We start from the raw sequence: 26824 nt of genomic DNA, 5'->3' as shown, positions 1-26824 counted from the left end.
AATAATATATTTTTTTTTCCATTTAATAATGCCTCAGGGGTATTAAATTTTATAATTTTATAATTTAATATATATTTATATTTAATGTTGCCGATTCAATTCAAAATAAGACAAAGTTGATATAATAATGGAATAAAAAATAAAACGGTTTTTTGAGAATATTTTAGCATTTATATATGTAATATATATAAAATATTGCATTATATATTAGAATGTATTTTGTGAGATATTATTATTGTAAAACCAAAAATGTGATATTTATATTTTTTATATTAAAAATTAAGATTCATTGTAGTTTTGAAAGAAAAATAATAAAAATGTGTTCAAATTCACATTGCGTATTTCATCAATGATCATATGCCAAAAACAAGAAAAAGAAATAATGGGAGAAGACAGAGATAAGATATAAAATATTGAAATTAGCGCCATCTGAAGAACGTCATAAATGAAACATATAAAGTTAAATTAAAGATAGAAAATAGTAGGAAAAGAATAAAGATAGGATAAGAATTGACTGTTAGCGCTATCTCTCGAGCATTAAAAATATCTTTTTAAAAATAGAATAAAATATTTTTTTAAAAATATTCAAATATATAATGCTCATCTTCTATCTTAACTTAATTTTGAAAAAATGTTTTTAATATTCAATTTATAATTATTTCTTACTCTATCTTTGTTCTTCTCTCATTATTTTTTGTCTTTATTTTATTTGTTTCATTTGTCGCACTCTACAGATGGCTCTGGTTTAAATATTTTTATTCTATTTCTATCCTTCTCTCTTATTATTTTCTTTCCTTGTGTATAGATTAGATGTTACTAATGTTTGTAAATAAAAATTAAAAAACTTTGGTAGCATCATTAATAATAATGTAAAAAATGATGATACCATAAAAACTATTTTTATTTAGCAAGTGCATTTACATATAAAAAAATTTAATTTATAAATATATTTATGTAAATGTTAAAATTATGTTTTTTATAAATCTCTTGTTACAAATTTGTTTTTTAATGCATCATATAGTAGTTTTTTAACAAGAATAAATTAAATTGTTATATATATATAAAATGTGACTAAATATATATATTAATAAAAATCTTTTTATATCTTTTTATATATAATATAATAATATTATTGATATATTATAACTGATTTTATTATTTTAAATTTATTTTTTATTGTAATATTGAAGTATTAAAAAAAATATTTAAAAAAATAGAATGAAAAAAGATTTGATAAAAATTGAAATTAAAATAAATAAATAAATTTCTATTTAAAATCATTAATTAATAAGTACTTTTTAGGATAAATATAAAAATGTCTTGGGATTTGAAGAATTGGCCAATTTTTAGTTTTTTAGATTTAAATTATGTTTCGAAGATTCATATGGCACTTGTATATGGTAAAATATTTTCATTTTCATTTTTATTTTAATTAATTGTTTTTTGCATCTTTTATTCTTTTTCTTATTTTTATAAAAAAAATTAACAATATAAAGCTATAAAATATCATATTTATTATTAAATAGGTAATTTTGGTAATGAAGCATTAGTTGTAACAAAAGATAAAATGGTATATGCTATTGGAAGTAATATTTCTGGGTGTCTTGGAACTGGTGACACTTACAATACTCTTTATCCAAGAAGAGTTGAAGAATTATGTGGTAAAGATATAAAAACTTTTGCATATGGTAAAGGACCACATGTTTTGGCTCTTACTGAAGATGGCAAGGTATTCGAATTTTATCCAATTATAATATATATGTATTGCACAAAACAAATTAATGTTATATTATTTAATACACAAATATATACACAAAAGGTATATTCATGGGGACATAATAGTCACTGTGAACTAGGAAATATTTCTGCCAGTCAAGGTTTGATTCCAATGCTTGTAACAAAAAATTTATGTAATGAATTTGTCATCGATATTGCCTGTGGAAGTCATCATTCTCTTGCACTAACAATTGAAGGAAAGGTAATGGCAATAAAAGCTTGAAATTAAAGTTCTTGTTTTACTAATGATAAAAAAATTACATTTCTTTTTTATTTAGGTGTATGCATGGGGTGAAAATACATCCAGACAAGTAGGAAATAGTGTTAATATAAATGAAGGGACTCCTATGAAAGTGAATTCTACATTAACTGACAAAAGAGTTGTTTGCATTAGCTGTGGTCAATCTTCAAGCATGGTAGTTACAGATAATGGAGAAATTTATAGTTGGGGTTGTAACGAGGTTGGTCAATTAGGAATTGGAAATTATGCCAATCATGCGAATCCCTGTAAAATTACAACACTTATTGGTATTACGATTGGTAATATTAAGTTTTTTTCATGTATGTAAGTTAAATATTTTTTAAATATCAGCAATTTTTTCTTTTAATGATAGAGAAAGTAGTATGTGGTTATGCACATGTTTTGGCCTTGTCTAATACAGGAGTTTTATACGTATGGGGTGGTAACTATTGCGGACAACTAGGTCTTGGCATGAAGACGAATATTTGTAATCCAGTACAGGTAAGTTTCGATATCAATCATATTAATAAATATTAAGTAAAAAATAAAAAAAAAATATATTTAGCTCATAGTGCAAGAAATGGGAAGAGTATTGGATATAGCAGCTTCGCATTATAGTCATATAAGTATAGCTATGGGAGAAAGTAATCAAATATTTATGTGGGGCGAGTGTCTAGGACAAAGCATTACAATTCCAATGCTTACTGGTTTAAGATGCATACACGATGCTTTTGCGCGTTACGCATCACCGAATGTTATGCATCAACCACTTATTCTTCATGGAGAAGAAGAAACTGTGGGTTTAATAGATTGTTTCAAAGAAGCGTTTAACGATCAAGTATGTATTTGTAATAAAAGAAATATCTTTTGTCGTGTTATGTATTTTTCAAAAATAATATATGTTTATGTTTTATAGGCTACGAGTGATCTCATTATACAAATAGAAGACGAGTTTATTTATGTGCACAAAACTGTTTTAATGATACGTTGTCAATATTTTCGTACGATATTTTCGTTGGCTACAAATAACCAAAAGTGGGTTTATACTTATATTATTTTAATGTGCATCCAGATTCTTTAATATTGAAATCAATTATTGTATTATAGGAAATTTATAAAACATCGTAAATTTTCTTATAACGTGTATAAAGCATTTTTGAGATATTTATATACCGACGAACTTGATTTACATCCAGAAAATATGCAAGGTAAATATTTTAATATATTTTTCGAAATATTTTATGATATTAATATTTTTATATTATATATTATATAAATTAAAATTATAAAATTATCGATTTTTGTCTATAAGAACTTTTAAAATTAGCGAATACTTATTCTGAAAATCAATTGAAAAAACAATGTATACAAAGAATGAAGGAAGGGATAACAGTTGAAAACGTAGCTTTCCTGTATAGTATAGCCATTGAAAATAATGCCAAGGTAAATAATTTAATGTGATTTTTTTTCTTACACGGACATTGTTAATCTTAATTTAATTGTAGGAATTGGAGGAATATTGTTTCAAATTCGCATTAAATCACATGACTGCTATAGTACAGACAGCAAGTTTTGCTAATTTGAATGAAAATATATTGAAAAATTTTATAATTAAAGCTGCACAAACTGGAGCTTTTAAAACATAATTTATAATATAGTATTGTAAAATATTACTGTATATTTTATGCCTATTGTATATAATGTTTCATCGCATTGTATTAAAAAAATTACATTAAATACCGAATCACTTGTTACATAATAAAATAAATACGAATTAAGATTAAAGATATTTTATCTAGATCAGAAGAAACTTTTGTTGTTTGTATTTAGAATGGTTTATTTATATCAATCTCTAATTAGTAATCGATGAATTAATGCGCCACTTCAAAATAGGAAGCGAATCGTATTTAAGGGGGAATACGTGAAATTTCATTAACAGAATATAAAAGTAATATATATTTTAATATATAGAAGGCGTGATTTTCGACAGAGAGATATATGATTAATAGAATTTATTTATCTATCGTTATTATTTCCACATTATTTTTATTACGATATTCTCAATATATACAAGCAATAAACTTTTGTTCGTATAATATGTACGCAACTATTGAATAATAACAATGATAATGATGGTAATGGCGATAGTGATGATGATGACGATGACGATGAGAACGACGACGTCGACGACGACGACGACGACGATTATGGTATCAGAAAGTGAAATAACAGTGACAATTAATAACTAATGAATAATAATTAATAACCAATAATAAATAATAAATAATCAATATTTAATGAATAGTCATTTTATGCTTTATGTTTATATATTTATACGTATAGGTAATACTAGGTAGTCGGTTGCTGTATGATTAGTTGTTACGTGTTTTTAGTTTGCACTACCTTTGCGTTCGCGATGACCGGTGCATTCTTCGATTTAAAATCGTCTTTTATATTTATATTTATATTTATATAAAGTGATATATCGAAAACATTCCAAATTATAACATTCTTAATTAATTTGGATCAATAAAATATTTAGATTTATTGTATCGTTTATCGATAAAATAGTTGCAACATCGAAATTTACGAGCGTTTCAATCGATTTATAAAATCCATTTTTTTTTTTTTTTAAATTTAAATCTATGTTAAATCTATTCTCGAAGAAAAACTTGTTTGATTTTTACTCGATTTTTTCGAGAAAAGGGAAGGATATGGATTCGAGTAAATCTCGATCGGTAAAAAAAATCGGTAAGAGAATGCATCGGACAAACGCAATTTTTTTGGCCGATAGCGTTTTTAACAATCGTTATCCGATATGACGATTAACGAGAAACCGCGACGATGCAACTAGAAAATGTCGTATCGAATTCGATCCGCTATTCGACTTACGGTAATTACTTAGTTTCTGTTTCTCTTTTGTAATTAATTAGAGCGTATTTAGGCCTGCGGGCTACTTTTCCAGCGACTCGCTGTGAATCCCATTGACAGAGGTAAGATTTCTCTCGACTTTTAATAAAGGAAAGAAGGAAAAACAAATTTCCACTAAAAATAGTCTGTCCGTTATGTTTTCCTCGATACCCATCGATCCTCCTTTTTCCCTTGTTTCGCTCGTACGAGAAAACGAGGCTTATCTTTAGCACCCACGAATTTTTCCTCCCTTTCCTACATATTGCGTTATTATATTAATATCGCGCGAAATCTTTCTTTACTTTTGATTATTTCATCGAAGGCAGCCATGGTACACACGCGAATACAATCTTCCGTTTCGATCACCTCTTAAGTAACATCTTATCGTGACGCGATTTATTATTTTTTTTTAATAAGGTATATACACGTCCTTAGGGTGTATGATATTTACACGAGTTTTATTATTGTACGCTGTATTATTGTATCCGTTCTTTTAATCCATTGATATTTGGATGTTTTCGTCTTTTTTTTGGAACAAGGAGGACCGCATCGGTATTCTTATATTATCGTGTTGCGATTATTATACATTAAATTACATATATAGAGTCACAGTTAGTTGCGCGAAAACTCGAAATTATCGCGTCACTTTTTGAAAATTTGTTTCAAGCGTTCTCTCGTTGCTTCGCGTTATTTTTTTTCTCTCTTTTTTTTTTTTTTTTGTTTATAAATTCAACGAATGAGAAAAGCATATCTGATAGCGATTCCTTATTTTCTTCTTCTTCTTCTTCTTCGCCTTTTTTTCTTCTCTTTTTCTTTTTTTTTTCTTTTTTTTTCTTTTTTCTTTCTTTTCTTTTATTCTATGTTCTTTAATCTCGCGTCGGCGCCTGGCGCCACGAAGGAAGATCGTTTAGAGTCCCTTGTATAGACTTCTAATAAATCATTCTGACACTTTTGCCTCTTCCGACGGTCGGACTACTAGTCGAATTACTAGCCTCGATCATTTTCGATCGTTGTCTCGATAATAATGGTGTTGTAAGACAAAAGTTACAGAAGAAAAACATTGCACAGCAGATATATATTCTCTCGTTATCGTTGGTCTTATCTCCAACTGTTCCCTATTTTATCAGCGTTACGATCACGATCTGTATTTTCTCTTTTTCGGCGAAACCAGTTCCATCACGAGTTTCCAGTCGAATGGAAAATGGAAAGGAATAAAAGATTTTTTCGAAGAAAAAAAAACGATTTATAAAAAAACACGAGCCTCGTTCGATCGCGCGTAAAAAGAAATTCTTCAAGATCTCTTTTTTCATCTCATCTCTTCGCGAGAAAGAAAAAAAAGAAAATAAGATGAAGGAAAATTCTCGATAACGATAAAATGACGCGTCTTCAATCCGCTTTTCAACACGTTTTTGAATCACGTTGTTCTTCATCCGTATCTAGATACCACTGGAGAGAGAGAGAAAGAGAGAGAGAGAGAGACGTGGAAAATAAAATTCAAATTCAACGAATTCTTTAACTTTTATCTACGTGTATGTATATACATATATAGATCGATTTTGCGGATCTTGGATGAAAAAAAAATTGTCACTTTTGAAATTGAAAGAAAATTGGCATCGATTCATTCGCGAAAGCGAGATGAAATGATTCGAATGTTTCTCCTCTCTCTTTAATTAGTTCCTTTCTTTCACGATAGATCACGCAACGCAACAAACGTTATGTACAAACTGTACCGTCTTTAAACAGTATATCCTTATTATACATGTTACATGTGTATGTATGTGTATGTGCATATGTATATATATATATAGTATGTATAACGTTATATATAATGCAGATCGAAGTCATCGCAGTGAGTTTAACGCGGCGATACAATTCAGTTCCTTTCCAAATCTTTGGTAGCTAGTAAAATCGAGAGAAAAGCTACGAGGTTAGGTTATTATTTTTCTCTCGTTGATTTAAATTTAAAACTATACTGGAAGTATTACTAGAAAAAACTATAATTATATTATAATTAATTAGAAACGCATGTCGAAACGTAATTTGAAAATAAAAATCTTCGTTTCGTAAACAAGTTGTTATTAATTCTTTCAAGCCGGGGAAACTGAATCGAGACGATGCGATTTCGAATCGAGGAAAGTATCCGTTTTAATTAATTATAAAAAATATTTAGTTCTAGAGGAAAAATCTACTATAATTATAAACAATTATAAACAAGAATAAATAAGAATAAAGGATAGAGAAAAAGGATTCGATAGGAAGAAGAGGCGAGGAAGAATAAGTTCGATCGGGTACCTTCCCGTGTCGGAGAGAACGATTCGATGGATACCGATAAAAAGCAAAGCAAGAGAGGTTCGTTCTGGCAAAGCGCCAGAGATATGGAGGATGAAAACAGTCCGAGGTTGGAAAGGGGATTGGAAAGGCTTGTCTTTTGTCGATCGGAAGAGGGAGGGGAAGGAAAAGGAAGAAAAGAAAGGAAAAGACGATTTAGCTGATTGAAAGATTCCCAAGTAAGAGAGGGATTCCTTTCTATCATTTGCAATTTTCATAGTGGCAATTTCTTTCACCGTTTTTCGAACAAAGTGGGTTTTCAGCGAGGAGAAGAATAACGGAAAAGAACGGAAACGGAAAAATGTTTGCAGCAAACGGTTGAAGCTATTATATTTTTATGTAATTCTTCGCTTACGATGACAACGTGAAATAAGAAATTAGCGTTTAAAAAGTTGTTAAAAGGGACGTTGCGTTTCTTCCATTATTTTCTTTTCACGCGTCAGTTACTTCTTTGGACTACGTTAGTCTCGCTCAGCGTTTCCCACCTCTTTTTTTTTTCTTTTGGAAGAGAAATAAGAACGGTTGTTATTCGAGGAAGAAGGAGGAAGGAGGAGGTTGAGGAGACGCTAAAGCTCGACCTTGGTCGGTAGCCGGGTCGGTTGGAAGAATAGAAGCGTATTCCGGTGTAAAATCGATGGCAGAGTCGCGCGCGAGGAAAAATAGAGCGCGTGAGATGCGATGGGTTTTGTTTTCGATCGCGGGTCGACCTGCGATTAAGTCGTGCATTCGCTGTCGCGTCGTAAAATTTTACGACCTCTTCTCCTCTCTCTCTCTCTCTTTCTCTGCATTCATCCGGAGCGTTCGCGCCAACGATTTCGACGCGTTTTCTTCGAGAGAAAAGAAATCTTACTTACCGATCGATCGGAACGAAAATGAATCGTCCAATTTATCAAATTGGAAGGAATCCAATTTGCAATTCCGGGGAACTGGATCCGGAAAAGCGGAGGGAATCGATTTCCAGTTAACGCGTGGACGCTTTACGCGGGAATTAACGTGATATTTCCGATCGGATGAGAATAGAATGTTCGTTTAAATTTTCGTTTTCGGGAGAAAAGGGGAAATCGCGGCGGCGTATCTCGAAGGATGCGACGGCGTTTAAGTCTCCGCAATTTGTCGGAATGCGATCGACTCTGCAGTGGCCGCACCGCGTTACAAACATGCGCACGTATAGGCGGCCGCGGGGTTATATAGATCGAATTGCGGCTCGCATTCGTCTCTCGCATTCGTAACCTGTTTCCACGCGATTGGAACCGCGTTAATAACGAGGAGAGCGCGATTAACTCGCGCTCGCTCGGGGCAAGATTGGCAGGAACATCCTTCGATTCGCGTATTAGATAAAGCTTCTCTCCCGTATCTCCTTCCTTATTTCCCCCCGTTATTCGCGATTCCAATTACTCGCGGCGCTCGATCTTCGAAGAGGAATAAAAATAATTCGAAACGAACGAGGAAGGAACGAAAGAAACTTCGATTCGAGGAAACTATTTGGAATGGTTTGGTTCGTCCAGCATGTACAATTTCCATCTACCCTTTCTCCCACCCCCCTCCCTTCCCCCGTCACCGAACGCAATCCGTCAATTGTAATTTTCTTTTTTCCTCTGTCTCACTACGTGACTGACTCGTCAGATCGATCGACCATCGCTCTTCTCCGTCATCCCATCGTTGATGATATGTTTGTTTCGCTTCTTGCCTCCGATGCCGGCGGGTTGCTCGTCGGCGGCGACTCGTCGGTGACGCGGTACGAAAGGTCGTGGATCGTTTCTCTGGCCCGTGGCTGCGTTCCATTGGCTTCCCCCGCGGTCCTCGACGGTCCGGAGACTCGCTCGCTCGAGCTAGACGAACCCTTTCGGATCGAATATCTCCGGTACCTCGTCGTACGCGCGCGTCGCGATCCTGTGGCTGAACAGCGTGCCGATCACCACCAGGCTCAACACCAACAACACCAAGCGTCCACCATCGTTCACCCTCGTACCGCTGCACGTCTCTTTCGGCTCCAGCTTCGCTGTAAAAACGAACAGAGGGGGGGAAAAAAAAAAAAAGAACAAGCGTGAAAAACTCTCATATTTAGAATATAGCTCATCGAATATAAATCCTGCCTGTCGACGAAGGAAAGGAAGATTCGATTTCCAACGAAATGTTTATTTTGCGCGACGAGGATGGGCGAGATTTCTTTTTTCTTTCTTCCTTTCCCCATCGTGGCGAGAAATCGTGGAATTAAACGCATCCTCCACGCATCTCGGCATCACGATGCGCACGTACGTGTGCATGCACAGGTGTGTACGCACACGTGCGCACGTTTGCGCGCACAGACGTGCCGCGGCGGCATCGATCCACTTTGCCAGAGCGGCCAGTTCTCCACCCCCGCACCCTCGTTTACCCTGCTCGTCCGTTCGTTTCGTTCCTGGGTGCCGCGATCAAAACCCCTACCACCCTTTTCGTCGACCCACCTCCACCGACTTTTCTTCTCCATTGTTTTCTTTCTTCGAGGTGCGACCACCGATCAAACTTTACCTCTCCCCCCTCTTCCCTCTATTATACCACTCTCTGCTTCTACCCGTTTTTTCTTTTTTTTTTTTTCTTCTTTTTTCCCCCCCATCGAGTGTAGCAAACCGAATGCGAATTCATCCGGAGAGAAGGAGAGAGAGAGAAAGGGAGGGAGGATGAACATCCGAAGCGAACTATTCCCACGAGTGTACGTTCGATTTGACGATCGATGGGAAAAGTTGGTGGAAGAGGAAAACCGAATTAATCGAATTCCAAGTTTCTCCATCTCTCGCGCGACATATTTTCGTTTAATTACTTCAGCGAGGTAACTGCCGGCCTATTCGTCGTGCTTTCTCCAAACCGGTACAAGAAAAAGTTATATAAAATATATATTATATTTTACTTTATATTTTATTGTATATATCACGCATTTATTATTACGACGTGATAATAATTGGAATACTCGAGCACGGAACGAGCTATTATCATTCCGTTTTCTTCTTTGTCGGAAGCGACGGATGATCAATCGATGCACGCTCGGAGCGGCATAATACGCGATATCATTGTTCCCACCGATCGAGCATCCGTGTTCAGAGATTAATTGCGATCCGTTATATGCTCGCTATAATATTCAGTTGAGCTTTTAGAACGGAAACAACAACAAAATGGAAAAGTCGAAATTGTCCGATCGATCGATTTTCGAGCGGAAAAGATACGCGTTAATAACACGGATTGGAACATGGCCGCGTCGGAACGCATAGATTGCCATCCGTGCCCGATACGCAAGGGTGCGTTTAACTCCGTGACGTCACGGCTGCGGCAGACATCGGGATCGGTCTCACGGTTACAACACGCGTTACGCCAATGGATCGAATTTGGATCGTTAGCGATGATGAAAATGACACCTTCGTCCGCTCCCGTTCCCCTTCTCCCTCTCTCTTCGCCTCACGAAGCGATAAATCCTCGTTTAGCAGGTAACCGGTAATCGGATGGATTACTGGTGGATTGGATCGTTTTTGGACGCAAACTTGGTCTCCCGTCCGGTCGAATCGAAAAACGAGAGAGAAAATATTGGAACTATTGGGGAGGGGGGGTGTATCTCTGTGGTTACGCCAATGGTTTACCGTGTAAACGAGCCATTAGAGCTCGTGACAACGACGCGTATACCCCGTGCCGTACACCCTCTACCTTCATTGGCATGCGGTTAACCTTTCCATGCCCACCGACGTAATTATAAAGCAATGCCGCGACATCGTTGTTCTATTTATACGGTGACAATGCGCCAGACCGGAGGAGGATCGCATCTGCCGCATATGCGGACATTTTATTTACCCCCTTCTTCGCTTCCCACCTCTCGATTTCTCCCCTGCCTACGAGGGAACGAGGAAATCGGCGGTAACGAGGAATAGTCGAGCTTCCGAGTCCACCGAATCGAATCTGAACGTGAATGCGTCCCCCTGTAGTCTCTCTATACGTGTATACAATGGACGTTATTTCGAAAGGAAAGAGAGGAAGAGAGAGAAAATCGGTCAGAGTCGCAATTTTTCGCTGCACTGCCGCTTTTCATTCCCTTCTATTCATCTAACTATTCACGCACCCTCCCTCCCAATTTTCTTTTCCATCCGAATCGAATCGAAACCTTTATCGCGATAATTCGATTTGCGATGAGATAAGTCTCATTTTATTAAATATATATATGTATATATATATATATATATATGGAAGAAGGATTGGAAAAAAATAACATCGAACGAAACGTTTATCGAGAGATAGTTAGGACGTGTACCGCAACGAAACGGGGAAACTTTCCAAGAAGCGTTGGTTCGACGTTAGTGCCAATAAAAATTGGCTCCTCTCCGCGATTTTTGCTTCGGGCGAGCGGCGTGCTGGCCCGCGCGACGCAATATCGTCGGATACAACAAAGAAGAACAGGATAGTCGATGGTTGGCTTGCAGCCATTTTCTTGCAGCCGCGACCCGTTTTTCCCGAGGTACAGACACGCGCGACAGGGTCGAGCACTCTTCTCGTTTTGTTTGGCCCACCTCGGAGTCAATGGGATACCAAATCGTTTCCCTTGAGAAGAAGAATAAGAGAAACGTTTCGAAATAGATCGGGCGAGTTTGTTACGAATGTTGCAGACATGAGATCGATAAGATGACGTTCGAAAATATTAATCGTAGATAATTTTGAGAGAATTTATATAAAAATGTAAGCGAAGTAAAATAATTTGTTAGAGATATTGAAGTAGAAGTTGAAGTTGAGACTTGGCAATAGTGGAGATACGTTTATTGCTGAAAAAAAGTCTCGCGGGACGGCACAGGGGCAAGAGGGGTCCCTCGCTAGGATCGTTTATCTCCATTTCGCTTTGTTGACAAACCTGACACCACGCGCTATTAGTGGAAGAGCTTATTCGAATATTCAAAATCGTAAAAATTACTTATATTCGTGAAGTTATGTATAAGGATAACTATTAATTATTTCGATGCATATATATATATATATATATTATTATCTTAATCATTCGAATTAATCATTTATAGATTAAACTATCGTTATAAATAGTAACTAATCTACACGTATCGATGAAAAATAAAAAGTTATAAATTCTTTGGATTCTGTGCCTAATGCGTTAAATATATAGTTCGTTGAAGTTTTCTTCCGCGAGACTTCTTTTTACGAATAAACGCTAAGTGCTTGCGACAAGAGATAAGGTAAGGCAGAGTCGTTATTTCGAAGGAAAGTATTCTCGAGACGTTTAAAAAATACATTTTACCTGTTTCGCCACCGCGTAATACGAACCAAGGATTAAGTTTCTTCCTTGTGCGCAGGATGTATTGGAATGGCACGGGGCCAAATCGTGAATAACGTCGTATTAAATTGCACTCGGCCGTAATAACGGGACGGAATAATTCAGATCGCCGCTGCCAAGAAATTTCCAATTTTCCAAATTTCCTATCTTTCGCCGATGCTCCGCTCGCGAAAACGAAACAAGGTTTCTCGCAACGAGTAACCATTCTCCAGGCAGGAAAATTAGAAGAGATGGATAAAGAACTCGCTTATTCGTGCGATCGAGAATCTTTCGGTAGGTAAAAATAAATCGATCGACTCGCCTCCGAAGGTTCGACCAAGCGTATTTTCCCATTCAACAGGTGTCATCGGGAAGAAGAAAATGTCGATCTTGGACGCGATTCGGGGGAAAACACATGGACGGGGAAGAAAAGAAGTCTACTCACAAGTACCGGCGACCAGTTGGGGAAGATAGTTTTTCCAAAATATGCACTGCCTCACTCTAGGTCCGTTCCCGATTTCCGAGCTGTTCGTGTCCAACGTCATGTACTCCTTCTTGGCGGCAGTGTGAGGCGGCCAGTACGCCTGCGTCCACACGTCCGCGTCACCGACGTTCGGATCCCTGGATCCAGTCGAGACGACACAATGAACACGTATGACGAACTTCTCTTCGAGAACAGAGAGAAAGAGAGAAAGAAAGAGAGAGAGACTCGCTGCTCTTCGACTTACCCCGTTTTCGCGAAATTCGCCCAATACCTCATCATTTTCTTCGACAGATTCACCTCCTCGGGGGTGTAACCCTTGCTCGGATCCAACGGCTCGCCGAACACGTAGCTGATCTCGTCCGCGTGCATCACACCTGTCCATCTTGGCCAGGGATTGTTCATCGATCTGCGGAGAGAGAGAGAGAAAAAAAGGGAAGGGAAAATTTCCTCTTCTCCTCTTTCTCGTTGTACGTTTCAATTTCGCGGAGTCTCTCACCTGTGCTTGTAGTAATACATGTAAACGGTGTTCCCGGTGTCGGTGTAGCGGCCAGCGAACTCGTTCACGTTGCAAGTGAACTGATAATCGCCGACGATTTTGTCCAGGGCGTCGCGATTGGCGTGCGGATCGTCGGGGCGGAGCCAGTCGGTGTACTCGTAGATAATGGCACGCCTTCCGAATTGATTGACGTACGGGTTTAATTCGGAAACGGCGCTAATGAACTGCTCCCTGCTCACCTTTACCTCGGACCCGTCGATGTGAAACAACTCGGTCAGATAATAAATGATAAAGTAGAAACCTTCCTCGGTGTTCGATCCCATCATGATGTTGGCCTTTTTGAACGAGGAGGTGGCCAACGATCGTTGCGGCGTCTCGTCGAGGAACGCGCCGTCGATCACGGGAACGAACGGGAACTCGCAGATACCCAGCGTCCCCCACTCGTTCTTCACCAGCTCGATCGGATCCTTGACGCGGAGGCAGTCGATCACCTCCTGCAGGTTGTCGCGGTCGTGGGGGCAACCGACCGCCTCGGCCAACCTGATCCCTCGCACGATCGACTCCTCGCGCGAGATGATCGCCCAAGGCGCCGTCGGCGAGCCCGACTGCATGATGGCCTGGTTGAACAGATGCCTGGAAACGAACACGTACGAGTGTATAAAGGAGCAAAATATGGAGAGAGAGAGAGAGAGAGAGAGAGAGAGGAATGAGACATACCTTGAGAGGGGCGAAAGAAGGTGCATGGAAACCGAAACGGCACCAGCGCTCTCCCCGAACAGCGTGACGTTGTCAGGATTGCCGCCGAAGGCGGCGATATTGTCGCGGACCCACTCGAGGGCCATCACCTGATCGAAGAGGCCTGCGTTCCCAGGAACGTCGGGGGTTCCGAAGTACAGGAAGCCGAGGCTCGCCACGCGATACTGCATCGAGACGAGGATCACCTTCTCCTCGGACACCAGGGTTTTGTGATCGTAAACGTCGAGAGTTGCCGATCCGGAATAGAAGCCACCTGCGCACAAGGATATTGCGCGATTCGAAAGAGAGAAAGAGAGAAAGAGAAAACAGAGAAAAAGAGAAAGAGAAAGAGAGAAACTCTACTTTTACTTGGCGAACAACGCTTATCTCGTTCACAACACCTGTTGACGTTGTCCCTACAATGGACGAAAATACGGCCGACGTATCTAGAAATAACCGCGACGTCGAAAATAAGCGTTTCCCGCTAGTACGAAGCGAGGCCACGTGTGAAGGAGCGTCGTCTCACCGAGAAAAAGGCGTGAAACACAAAGGCGTGGAACTCACCACCGAATATCCATACCATAACAGCAGCGTTGGTAGGCCTGGGCCGTGGCACGACGACGTTCACGTAAAGGCAATCCTCGCTCAACGGCGTGTTCGGATTCCACATAGTCGCGCCCGCGAACTCACCGAACACGGTGTCCAGAATCTGCACGCAGCTGTTGGGCAACGTGGTGGCGTTCAATATACCCGACCAACGTTCCGCTGGCCTTGGATGCCGAAACCTCAGGGATTCTGCAACAACGAAAACAATAATCTTTTTTGCTCGTCCCTCGCGTTGCCTTGAAGAGAAGCGAGGAATACTTACCGAGAGGTTTCTGCGCGTAAGGGATCCCGAACCAGGCATCGACCTCCTTTCCCGTGGTGGCGGTCATGGTCTTACCCCTGACCTTGCCCTTTCTTGTCTGAACAATCAGTGGATCGTCGTTCGAATTGAGGGCGGCCGGTCTGGGCAATTCCTCGCCGCTTCGAAAGCTCATCGTGTCTTCGTACGACATGTCCGCGTGATGTCTGCTTCTGTGGGACGGGGTGCACCTGCACACGTCCAGCTGAACCAGCACCGTTAGGCTTAGCACCATCAGGACCTCGAACTTGGTCAAGGAATTTCGGTTTCTCGGCATCGTGTCTCCTCGCCTGAAAGAACCACGCGGTAAAGGATTCTCGTTAAAGTGGTTTCTCGACGATTTCCCGTTCCACGCATCTCTCGATTCGTATATTTCCTATACGCGTCTCTAGGAGGAAACACATCGTGACGTTTCTGTACGAAGGTCCGCGTTGATTGGTCATTTCCTTCTACGTGTTCCGTTTGTGCGGAGCGGTGGTGGTGCGCGCAGTATCGAAGTGTTACACGCGGAAGCGTTCGTGAGAGAAAATAGCGGATTAGCTGTCATCGAGAATGATAATTTATCATCTCGATCGTCCGTTTCCCTTCCTTTCCCGTAGGGAGGACGCGTATCCCACCTGCTGCTCGCCTTTGCGGTTTTTTACTCGAAAAAATCGAAAAACGTACGATCGAATTTTCTCGAAATTTCTCTTGTTTGAACCGTTACAATTTGAATTCTGTACTCACCGAAAATCGAACGAGACGAACTCTCTTCCCTCGAAGGGAACGATCAGTTTCGAATTCTTTTTCCAAGTTTGTTATCCTCTCGTGAAAACAACGGGATCGGTTCCATTGACGATTTAACGAAACGAGAAAGGGTGCGAGATTCGAACGAAGAAGATAGAAAGTCGGGACGACGCGAGGTGCCTTTCTATCGAGGCATCGACGGACACAGAAGCTGTGAACGGTGCCGACGTAAAAAGTTAGTTGTCCCCCCCTTGCCGTGGTGGCAGCATTGTGCAACCTGCGATAACTTACGGAACAACGTTCGTTACGACCGTCAATTATTTATTTAATCTTTTTCCCCGCGATTTATCCTAGTTGTAAATTGTCCCCTTCTTCTTCTTCTTCTTCTTCGCTGCGTTCTTCGCACACGTGTATCGTTAACGCGAACGAAGGAAATGATCGAATAATCCTTCTTTTCCGAACTCGTGATTCGAGGTTATTTTCGTTTACGATGCTGTGACGATCAAAAATAAAGAAAGATCTACAGTGTCGGTTCGATAAAAAAAAATCACCAACAATTTCGACTTTGCCATTCGATCAACGAGCAAGATATAGAGAGAAAATATCGATTCGCACAACGAGAAGATGGATAAAACGCGAGAAAACGAATTTAAATGTTTCGATGTAATGGGACCGGCATCGTTGTGTATACAAGTGTGTGTGTGTGTGTGTGTGTGTATCAGTCAATAAACGCGGATGCCGTTCCATTACGTATGCGTTCGTACGTAACGAGCAATTGCCGCGAGTGTCCCGGAAAATACAGCGGCGAAATTTGTCACGGCGGGTGGAAATCGAAACCGGTCGATTAAACTGGCAAAATCAAAAGCGTTGCCTCCTCCCGGTCATGGTTTTGTTCCGTTTTATCGCGAGGGTGCAGCCGCGTTATCAGCCTCCACGATTTATTCGTCGAAATTATTCGATAATTTGATAGAATAGGAGACAAATATTGTGAATCGATTCTCTTCTTTCGACGAGAGAGATATAAATTGAAACGCAGCGATGAGAATATTTTTTGCGTAACGAATACACGAATTAACCTAAAAATAGAAAAATAATGGCGAGTAAAAAAATAATGGCGAGTAAATCATACGAAGGCGTGCGCTCACTTTTCGCAAAGTGGATCGTTCGATAATTAATTAACGCGTATGTTGCATAGAGATAGAGGAAAAATAATCGTTCTCTCTCTCGTAATTTATGTTAATTTCGTTCTTGGAGAATTATATACGTAGATATTTTTTTCTTTAAAGAATCTCGCTTTCGATTTTCAACATTTTTCGAAAAAGAGACGTGTTTTTCGAGATGCGATATTATTAATCGACTCCGTTGGACGTGGGCTGATGAATGGGCCGACCCGGCGTACCAATTAGACCGGCAATCCGTATATAGAGAGGGTAACTTGGAGCTATTCGACTCTGTTCCAAATTAGTTACTTAGTTTTCTCGCATCTCTCTTCTTCTCGTCCGACGAATACCGTTCCTTCGGTATTTTTCCCAACGAGAGAAGGAAACGAAACAAGTGCCGAGAGATGGAAAGAGTTGGTACACATCGTGAAACTTTTCGTTGCTTTTGAAACAAGTGCCGCAAGTGGTTCGAATAGTGCATATTAACTGGATAAAATTCATTTTCAAAAGTACAAAAAATAATTGTTTCGATATAATGTGTAACAACTATACACGTTTAAAATTTTAAATCCTCTTTTTAAACATTTACAGATTAAACGAAATACGCGTATATAGGGAAACGACTAATCGGATAACCGATCGGTCGCGTTTCAATAATTGAAAAATATTTCGTAAATTTATTAAGAATAAATTATCAATAAATTTTCGTTTTTTTTTATAAATTAAACTTAAAATTAAATAATTACTTCATATTAGAAATTCACGCGATGTAACAATTTATCAACGATTTTTTATATGTTCCACGAATAAAAGTACGAATAAAGTCGAAAGTTTCTATTTTTTTTTTTTTTTACTATAACGAGATTAAGATTAATTTAATCTAATTGATATTTATGAATTAATTTTAATTCATCTTATGTTATATTATTATTATATAATAATATTCTCAACTTTAGCTGACAATTTTTTTATTTCTTTCAATGAGTTTGAGCGATCGGTATCCAGTACGCTTTTTTTATAATTTTCAGTTTGATCTTTTTTATCGTTATTTCGTTAAATTACCTATATTTATATCGAATAATTTACAGAATAGGATTAACGAGAACATCCCGCAGCAAATAATCATAACTTCTTTTTTCAATATTTAACTTTAATTTGTGAAATTCAAAGCGTTTTCCAAGTTAATCGCTACAACTTTTTCGCTATATTCGCCGCCCAAATATTTCGGTTCGAGTCACAAATATACTCGTATATTTTTTTATATCTTTATGTTACACACATTTTTAACGAAATGATAAATTATAATAAAAAGCAGTATCGTTTTTCTAAAAATTAAATATCAAAATTGGGGAAAAATAATTTTGTCCAGTTACCTCATTCGAACCACATTCGTGTCAAACCGAGAGAGAATAAAAAAAGAATGGAAGTTACTTACAGTGTTCAAGTCCAAATGCGGTGATCGAGGGGGTAGTGTTCAAGGGTGAGGTAACGGCGAAGACGAATGGCGGAGGAAAAGCCCTTCTTTCGATCCTGCGAGGGGCAGATCCGTTTTCCCGCCCTTCCGTCTACATTCCAAGTTCACGGATCATCGCCTCTTGGCTGCAACATGGGTGAGAAAAAGTTGAGATCGTGGGTGGAAAAATTCGAAGAGGTCGTTAGCTCATCGTTCCGTTTCCCGTTTAAATTTCGAACGAATTTAACAGAGTGATTCTAAGAAAAAGAGTGGAGAAATTTCAGAAGCAAACGATCTCGACAGAGATAGAGAAAAATTGTATTCTTTCTTGGGAAAAATCTTTTCGAGAGACGAGATCTCTCTTTGTATCTTCTCCATTAGGAGTCGTTATTTCTAGCTTGTTTCCAGGAATTTTCTTTTCTCCGTGAAAATACGCGGAGTAATGGATTATCGTTTGTTGGGAAAGAAAACGAAGGAAAAAATCTATCGCAGAAAGAAAAGGCGGACTCGTTTTTTAATAAAAGCAAGATACGTTACGATCCTCCCTCCAACGCACGCGGTACATTGGCCACCAGAATCTGCCCCATGAATTACGACAGGCCGGGCAAATAAACCGGGATATATACATGCGCGCGGAACAATCCAGGAATTTCTAATAAGCGTACGCCCCACTTTCGAAATTCATTTCAACGCCGGTGGCGGCACCTTCCCCCCTCTCGGGAACGCGGATAATGAATTTGGATCGCGTCGCCGAGATATTCGCTTCTTCTTCTCCCGTAGTAATTATCGACGCTCGATAACTCGCGATTATAATAAAAGTTTCGTTTTTTTATTTTCGTTTTATTTTCGTATATATAATTATGTAAAAGGGAAAGAAAGAGTTAGCTTTTCGAAAAGCAAGAGGAAAGATAAAGAGGATTTGAGGGGACGGGTTTTGTTTAGAAAACCGTGTCGGAATCGAGACGAGACGAGTCTCGTCGAAAAGGACGGCGGGAAAAGATTTCCCAAAGGAGATTCATTTTCCGGATGGAGAGAGAGAGAAAGGGAGCTCCTCTTTTCATTGTTGGGAATATCGCGCGACAGCACGCCACGGAAACAGAGAGAGTATTTATCGCGATGACAGTTACCAGCTTCCTGCCAGCTTCTGACCTCGCTTTGTATTCCACGCATGCGAAACAATCGCGACAGCTCATTCTGGCCCGCGGCGATGCAATTTCGGTAGAAGAAGAAAAAAAGGTTGCATATTTTCGCCACTACGGTAAATGACACGCGTAATTTCATTATCGATAATAATATTTTCTTTCTTTTCTTTTTTTTTCTTTGTATATAACAAGAAAAATATTGTCTTATTATCTCGCACGGATAATTTCGCTGCATGCCGGTGCAAATTTATATACCGATAAATGGATTTGTTTTATCTTATCCGTGTCACAATCGATGTCCCTCGGATCTTAAAAAAAAAAATAACGAATCTCTCTCGATCTATTTTTCAGAGATAACAGAGAGAGAGAGGGGGGAGGAAGATTTTCATCGTTGGAATCAACCGTGTAGTAAGAAGCGTTTGGATCGGCCACGTAAAAAAAGTTGAGTTTACGGTTCATCGCTTGCGTGGAAACAATGCTGGGCCGGCTTTTAAACGAAACTGCCACTCGTAATGGGAATCGTTGTTTCTCTCGTCGCCCGTTCGTCCTCGAAAGAACATTTAAACGTTAACAATGAATCGGTTTCGACGAAAAATATTCGAAAAGTGAATTTTATTCTGTACACGCGCAATTTTTTCGACCGAGTGTTGAAAGAGGGAAAATAAAATTCATAAAGCGCGTTTTATGCGAAGAGAGAGAAAGACTTCTTTATTTATCTGGCCGAAAAATTCGACCTCTAGCACGAGTCTTTTCTCGGGCCATGGTCGAAACCAAGGACCGTTGTTTCCATTCCGGAAACTTTGTTACGAAATTTTGGATGGAACGAACGCTGTAAGGCCGCGTTTATTTACGTGCTAATCTTTGATTTCGATCACCACTATCTTGCAATAATTATCGATTTATCTTTATCTTCCAACCTTTTCGCTCCTCCTCACTCCTCCTCGTGCACAAAAACTCATTCACCGAGAACACGTACAACAATGAAATCCCTTTCATTCCCATTCCCCTTATCTTATCTTTCTTCGTATCTCGTCGCCTGCAATAAATTAATTAGCGATAAATTCGATCTATTTTCGTTTTATTTTTTCCCCCCCTACTCCCTTATAAATGTATCTATATATGCATGGAAATAAAGCATGACAAGAAGAAACAAAGAAGAAAAAGAGAAGGGAGAAGGTTGGCGAAAGCAAGCGCAGTAGAGGGGGAGAAGAAGGAGGAGGAAGAGAAAGACAAAGTGGTTTGGGAACCGTAGTGACCTAGAGATGTCACTGGGTTAGCGTGCTCATGGGCCATCCATAACCCTGATACACATACCAGGTTTTAGCCTGTCGTAGGATGGCGTGCACCATCCTGCGGATAAAACGGCGCATCCAACAAAGTTTCGCGTTCCACTTAACCCTTCCTTCTTTTTTCGAGCACGCGAATTGCGGACGAAGAAAGTGTCCGACAATTTGATAATTTCCTTTGTTCCCCTCCGAAGAAAAGAAAAGAAGATTCATCTTTGTCTCGGATGAAAAAAAAAAGCTGTCGTCTTGAAGCAAATAAGCTTCGTAGAGAGGGAGGAGGGGGGGAGCACGTGTATGAATTTTCGTCAGCGAATTTTCCAACGACGTAACGAGAAACTCGACCGAGATAAAACCAACGACAAACAAGCGGATTTAATCTTTGAAAATCCCTCTTCCTCCTCCCACTTTCCTCCTACTTTCTATCCGTTGATCATCCCGCTGAAACGCCGAATTGTCGGACGGATTGGAAAAACGATCGGTCAGAATATTTTTGCTCGGTCAGTCGGCGGACGAAATTGGGAGAAAGGGGGGAAGGAAGAAAGGAACAATACCGTGTGCAAGGTTATCCGAGAGAGAGAGAAGGAGGGAAAAAAGAGAAAGAAGGAAAAAAATTGGGGGGGAGGGGGAAATTGTTGATTTCGAGCGATTAAACGAAAAAGTGGAACGATGCAGGACGCGAGGAGGAGAAGGAGGAGAAGGAGGGAGAAGCGGCATCGCCGCACACCGTCACGTGTCGGAATAATCGGACGGCCTGAGGCCAGGACTCCTCTCTCTCTCTCTCTCTCACTCTCTATCCCTCCGTTGTTTCCTTTCCCCCTTCGCACAATGCCGTGGAAATTTTCGGTGGTTGCATGAATTTGGCAGGAACAATGTATCACGTTTCGGCCTGCGAGGGGTATGACGATGATAATAGAGGTAGAGGGCAGAACCGCAACGTATCTGCAGTACAAGCTACATCGGTGCTTGCAACCGTATGCGCGCACATTTATGGGTTGGCGCGCGTACAAAGGACGTGTGTACGGACCCACCAATCGTGTAAGCGTACGTGTACGTGTATGGGTGGAGAAGAGCACGTGCAAATACACGGTTGGCGGAACAGCCACGGAGATCCAAAGCGATTATCTCTACGGTACAGTTTCTCTCCTATATGCGCCGAGTTATAGATTATATTCCTTCGATTTTCGCGTGTTTAAGAAGTGACGAATAATCCAGAGAGGAGTAAGAATTCGAACGACGTTATTCGAGATAAAAAGGACAAAGGATCGAATAAAATTCGAAGGATTAGGATACCGAGTTCGGTGGCGATGATGATCCTTGACCCGATTTCTCGAGTCAAATATCAAGCCTCGTATTCGTGTCCGAAGCTTGTCTTTAAGCGAGTCGTTAAAACGAAAGGTCTCTTTCTCTCTCTCTCTCTCTTCTTAAACCGCGACGGCACTGTTTCACGGCTCGTTTCGCGACTTCGACCAACCGCTTCCTCGGTTAAAGCAATAATAAATAATAGGAGTCTCGTTCCGATTCTTTTTCTCGCTCGTACACATCTACGAATCGAGTAAATTGTATCATATGGAATACGTATGGAGCTTATTTGTAACGAGTGAATCTCTCTATACGTGTATTACTTAAATTAATATACGTGAAGCGATATAGGGAAAATTAATGCAAGAGTTTCGACATTGATCAATGTTGAAAAAAATAACTAGTTAAAAATTTCGAATACTTTAAGTAATTACTTATTTATATTTATTCCTATATTATTACAGTCGATCCACTTTTCATATAATCTCGGCCGTTTTGAACGATAAATCATCGAAGCAACTTTATTCGTAACTATTAAATTTTCCCCATCATCCTCGGTTGACGCGATCGAAAGCTGGGAGTTTAAGTGCCAGCCCGAGTCAGACACCGAGATATTACAGTTTCTTCGATCGACGCGCGGTTTCTTTCTCTCTCGATAATTCAACGAGCCGATCGATTTGACGACAATTATGATAAACAGACGATGTGATTTTTTCGTTCGAACGGAGAAGAGAAAAGAAAGAAAAATACGGAAAGGTGTCGTCGCAGAGAGGTTTGCGGAAAAGCCCCTCTCCACGCGGATTGAAAAAGCTGTTGGAACACGACCACGCGGGATAAGGAGTGGAGTGTTAATCGGCAGGCTCAAAGGAAAACGAGACCTCCTCTCCTCCTCTTCTTTCCCCGAGAGGTTTTCGCTACTCGAGTCGATGCTCCTCCCCGCATTTAACACGGTTGAAAAAATATTTTCTGTTTCAGACGAGCACTTCCGACACAACGACTTTTTCCCCCTAAATTCTTCCCAATCTTTCTCTCCACCTTCTTCGTTCGTTCGAGAGCTCACGGCAACGTCGGAATGAAAACGGAATGGAGGGGAGGGGGGCGTCAACGTTGAACATCAACGTTGCAGAAGAGGAGTTATCGAAGAATTGGTATTCGGTTGGGAAACAGAGTCGCCTGTTGGTCGAGTTTTCGATGCAGCCTTTCGAGGGGAGAGTTCACCACGGTGGCAATGCGTCGGAAACTGCTGCAGCCGCAATGCAGCTCCAAAGAAAAATCGTTCGTGGCCGGATGCACTTCTGTTCTTTTCCTCCTCTTTTTTTCTCCCCTCCCCCTCCTATAATCTCCATTCTTACGCAATCGTCCATCGCGACGGACATCGTACCCTGCCTACGCGACAGTGGGCGATTCCTCCACGAGTCTGTTATCGAAGAGCTCCAGAAAAGAATAAGGGGAAGATGTATATATTACGATTTCGACGTAATTTTTTTCGATTTTTACGAGGAATAAAAAGGGGAATAGGCGGATCGACCCGATTAGATAACGATACAAATGGAAAGGATGGGAGACGTTCCACTTTCCATCGAGTTTTATTCGATCCACCACGCCCGTGTGTTCCTTTTTACGAGATCGAATCGAAAAAGAAAGGAAAAATGTCGCCGATGACAGCACGTTTGGGGGTAACAAAGCCGCCTAAAAATTCGGCCTAAATTCGAAGAGGAGATTCGAAGGAAAAAGAGAGAAAGAGTCGTTCGATCTGCGCCCCCTATTGGGAGAACAGAGACGGATGGCGGCGATCCAGAGTCTGGTCACGCGAGCCGAAACGGTTCTGTATAAACGGTTACGTGTCAGCCGACACGGAAAGGGACCTAGAAAAGGGAAGGTGGTGGGGGTAGCTCCGCTAAGGGGATAGGAAAGGATGTATTAACCCGGTTAGATAAGGATCTAAGGAGAGAATGTGCGATGGAACGTTCTAATGTTTCCAGCTGGTCCCAGTTCCAGTTACCTTCTTCCATTAAAGCAACGCGAGCCCCCAATATCCTCCGCAGCAGTTTACATTACTCGCTCTCGCTCTTCCTTCCGACCAACTTTTTATCTACTCTTTCTTCTTTCTCTCTATTCCTTTTCCTCCGCCATTCGCTTCGAACGATCGAGTAATCGAGCTGAAGATTATCGCGGATCTGGAAAAATTCTGCGGACGTGCGCAGATATCCACCGCGGATAAAGGCCAACGTCCGTATCGGACCGTTGATCTCGTTGCTCTCGTATCGAGATGCGCGTCTTTTTTTCTTTCTTTTCCCCCACTGAATTCAACAAATTGCACGAATTTGTTAACTTTTCAACGCTTCCAAAGGGTTGGTCCTTTGCGGTTAAAAGAGAGGAGTCTTCGAAACTTTGTACTTTAAAACGGTGATATTCGATCTTAAATTCCAGACTCGATAAAAATCGTGACGAAAGTATAACAAGAAGCTCTAAAAAAAGAAACGAACTTGGAGGAAATAGAATTAGCTGAAATTAAAAAATGAATTTCGAATCGTTGAGAAACGAGATTGATCGTATGCACGAAGGAATTATATGATATAGATAGAGAAAACAGAATGATGGAAATGGCGACGCATTCTAATAATTCGGAATAAACTTGCGAAGAAATCTCTAAGATACTCACATATGCGTCTCGACTTCGCTCTCGCCCGAAAAAGTCGTCGAGCGCAAAGGTAATTAACTATATACACACAGTCGAGTAGTATAGTCTCGCTCGAAGAAGCGACTTCTCGCCCCCTTCCGTCGTTTAGAGGGAATTTGGGCGCCAAGGAGGGGGGAGGAAGGGAGAAGAGAGAAAAATTTCGCCTCACTCGCCTACATCGCGGCGCTGCGTGTATAGACGATATGTCGCGACGACAGACGTTGTTGTATTTAACGTCGCGCATTGATTCGGTCGGGGAGTAGGTGAAAAATAGTCGTCGGACAACGGGAGGAAATGCATAATTGTGGAATCGAGCGTAGTTGGGTCACGGCTCCTATTTTTAGTCCGCCGCTGATTGCGAAGTTCTGAAAAGGAGAAGCAAAGGCCATCCAGCGTGTGCGTCCGCCAACGTTTACATTAACCCGTCTCACTCTCTCTCTTTCTCCCTCTTTTTCCTTCCATTTTATCTATTTCAACTATCCTACCTTATCCCTCTTTCTTGCTCTCTCTCTCTCTTTCCTTTGCAAAGCATTTCGACCGTTGATATTCGACGCAAAGTTAAGTCGCGCTTGACCACGCGCGTCCATTTTCTTTTTTTGTCACGTGTCCTCTCTCCTCGTCCAAACCTCTCTCTCCGAGAACGTTAAATATTATTATTGGATTCGAAATTCGTTCTTCTAACCGTTTCTCTTTTTCCGTCGAACATTGACGCGAAAAATTGTCGCGAGCACGGAGAAGGCGTGTTATATACAGGAGTAATACGGGAGAGCGATAAAGAAGATGCTGCGAGAAGGGAAATTTTTTATTCGAATCTTTTGAAACGGGGTTCCACTTTTTCAACGAGCCGCGCGATTCAAGCCTCTTATTTCTTTCTCAACCTTCCCGTATCGCGGTGAAAGAAAAAAAAAGGAAAAAAGTGCGTGGAATATTAAAACACGCTCTCTCTCTCCCTCTCTCTCTGTTCGAGCGAGGAAGAGGAATGTTGAGAAAGAAGAGGAGGAGAAGAGCCCTCGAAAAGCGAGAGAAGGAGGGAATAAGGAAACTCTTTTCTTTCTTTCTACGATATTTCTAATTAAACTCGATCAAAGCGAAACCGAGCTTCGACCTTGGCTGCATCTCCTGTTTAAGCCTGTCAAAATTTATTACCAAACTCGGCTACCAACCAAAGCTTCCATTAATCCCTCATCTATTTCCTTCTATCCCGTTGATCTTATCGTCTCTTATTCGATTCGACTCGTGACTTCGCACAACCGATCCTTCCTCCTCGAGATCGACCTGCCCTCTTCTTTCGCGGGACAAAGGAACGGAGAGCACAAGTTTCGAGTCCGCTCGCGGGACTAGTGGCGAGTTGTCCTTAATTAAAAAGTGGTTCCTGGGTACTACACTTGTGGCAAAAAAAAAAAAGAAAAAAAATCGTAGCCGGGAGAAAACGGTGCGACAGTGAAATCTTTATTTACATGCGTGGGCACGGGACATAAACAAAACGTGGAGGAAAGATATATTCTGGATACCTTTGCGAAATGCGTGCATAGCTCGAAAGGAATACTCGAACGACCGCCTCGAAACGAGATAAAAATTTATTTCGAGTACGATTTCCAATTGACAGCTATTGAGAAACGGGTAAAAAAGAGCGAGTCGTATGCGGGGAGTCGAGCGAATTCGAAAGGGGAAGGATGGAAAGATGGAAGCATTTAAAAAAAAAAACTCACGAATTTGCAAGGGAGCAATCACCGTCGCTGCCGATTCTCCTGCCTCTGCTGCCCTGTCCAGCTCGACTCGACGAGCACCAGCGACGAGAAGGAAGCAGGCTACCCCAGAGAAGCTGGTTCCCCGAAGAATCTTTCCAAAAACTGAGATTTCTCTCTCCGCGATCTCCCTCCTCTTCGATGATCCCGTGCTCAATGGCTCTTCATCGAGGGATAAGAAATTCTCTCT

The 26824-nt window shown here is 40.4% G+C and overlaps 2 protein-coding genes and 1 long non-coding RNA gene across 9 annotated transcripts; 2 read left to right on the top strand and 1 right to left on the bottom strand.

Annotated features, from left to right (window-relative positions):
• Positions 1-770: 770 nt before the first annotated feature.
• LOC107997010 (RCC1 and BTB domain-containing protein 1) lies at positions 771-3827 on the top strand. Of its 5 annotated transcripts, none has more exons than XM_062082432.1 (11): positions 771-954; positions 1303-1400; positions 1527-1729; positions 1820-1978; positions 2055-2316; positions 2391-2518; positions 2583-2855; positions 2934-3052; positions 3125-3225; positions 3330-3460; positions 3523-3827. In XM_062082432.1, coding segments are annotated over exons 1-11 (1617 nt in total). In that variant the 5' UTR covers positions 771-952; the 3' UTR covers positions 3664-3827. The 5 variants fall into 5 exon arrangements, with proteins under 5 accessions (XP_061938416.1, XP_061938418.1, XP_061938419.1 ...); XM_062082434.1 differs by having other exon boundaries at positions 782-821; positions 2055-2304; XM_062082435.1 differs by having other exon boundaries at positions 782-821; positions 3345-3460.
• A 1787-nt stretch (positions 3828-5614) lies between these two features.
• Positions 5615-26741, bottom strand: LOC107994210 (acetylcholinesterase). Of its 3 annotated transcripts, none has more exons than XM_062082425.1 (9): positions 26599-26741; positions 18465-18628; positions 15108-15433; positions 14804-15034; positions 14222-14513; positions 13505-14137; positions 13253-13414; positions 12970-13145; positions 5615-9254 (listed from the first exon to the last, which is right to left on the bottom strand). In XM_062082425.1, the coding sequence occupies exons 3-9, from the start codon at positions 15418-15420 to the stop codon at positions 9085-9087; spliced, it is 1977 nt and encodes a 658-aa protein (XP_061938409.1). In that variant the 5' UTR covers positions 15421-15433; positions 18465-18628; positions 26599-26741; the 3' UTR covers positions 5615-9084. The 3 variants fall into 3 exon arrangements, with proteins under 3 accessions (XP_061938409.1, XP_061938410.1, XP_061938411.1); XM_062082426.1 differs by lacking the exon at positions 26599-26741 and adding an exon at positions 20542-20656; XM_062082427.1 differs by lacking the exons at positions 18465-18628; positions 26599-26741 and adding an exon at positions 15870-16019.
• Positions 18624-20690, top strand: LOC133667018 (uncharacterized). Its single transcript, XR_009832083.1, has 2 exons — positions 18624-19740; positions 19976-20690. It is a non-coding gene; the product is annotated as an uncharacterized LOC133667018 (long non-coding RNA).
• Positions 26742-26824: the final 83 nt, after the last annotated feature.

This window comes from Apis cerana, linkage group LG11 (genome assembly GCF_029169275.1).
Source record: "Apis cerana isolate GH-2021 linkage group LG11, AcerK_1.0, whole genome shotgun sequence".
NCBI classification, from domain to species: Eukaryota; Metazoa; Arthropoda; class Insecta; order Hymenoptera; family Apidae; genus Apis; species Apis cerana.
The sequence above is the reverse complement of the archived record's forward strand: the minus strand, read 5'-3'. Positions and strand labels throughout refer to the sequence as shown.

Bases quoted from the DNA above. Each gene is read 5' to 3' on its own strand.
- LOC107994210 (XM_062082425.1), bottom strand. From the start codon at position 15,420: ATGCCGAGAAACCGAAATTCCTTGACCAAGTTCGAGGTCCTGATGGTG. The intron at 15,035-15,107 runs GTAAGTATTCCT...TCGTTGTTGCAG, and splicing joins TTACGCGCAGAAACCTCTCG to AATCCCTGAGGTTTCGGCAT. The intron at 14,514-14,803 runs GTGAGTTCCACG...CCTTGTGCGCAG, and splicing joins TATGGTATGGATATTCGGTG to GTGGCTTCTATTCCGGATCG.
- LOC107997010 (XM_062082431.1), top strand. The intron at 3,226-3,329 runs GTAAATATTTTA...TTTGTCTATAAG, and splicing joins ACATCCAGAAAATATGCAAG to AACTTTTAAAATTAGCGAAT. The intron at 3,461-3,522 runs GTAAATAATTTA...ATTTAATTGTAG, and splicing joins CCATTGAAAATAATGCCAAG to GAATTGGAGGAATATTGTTT.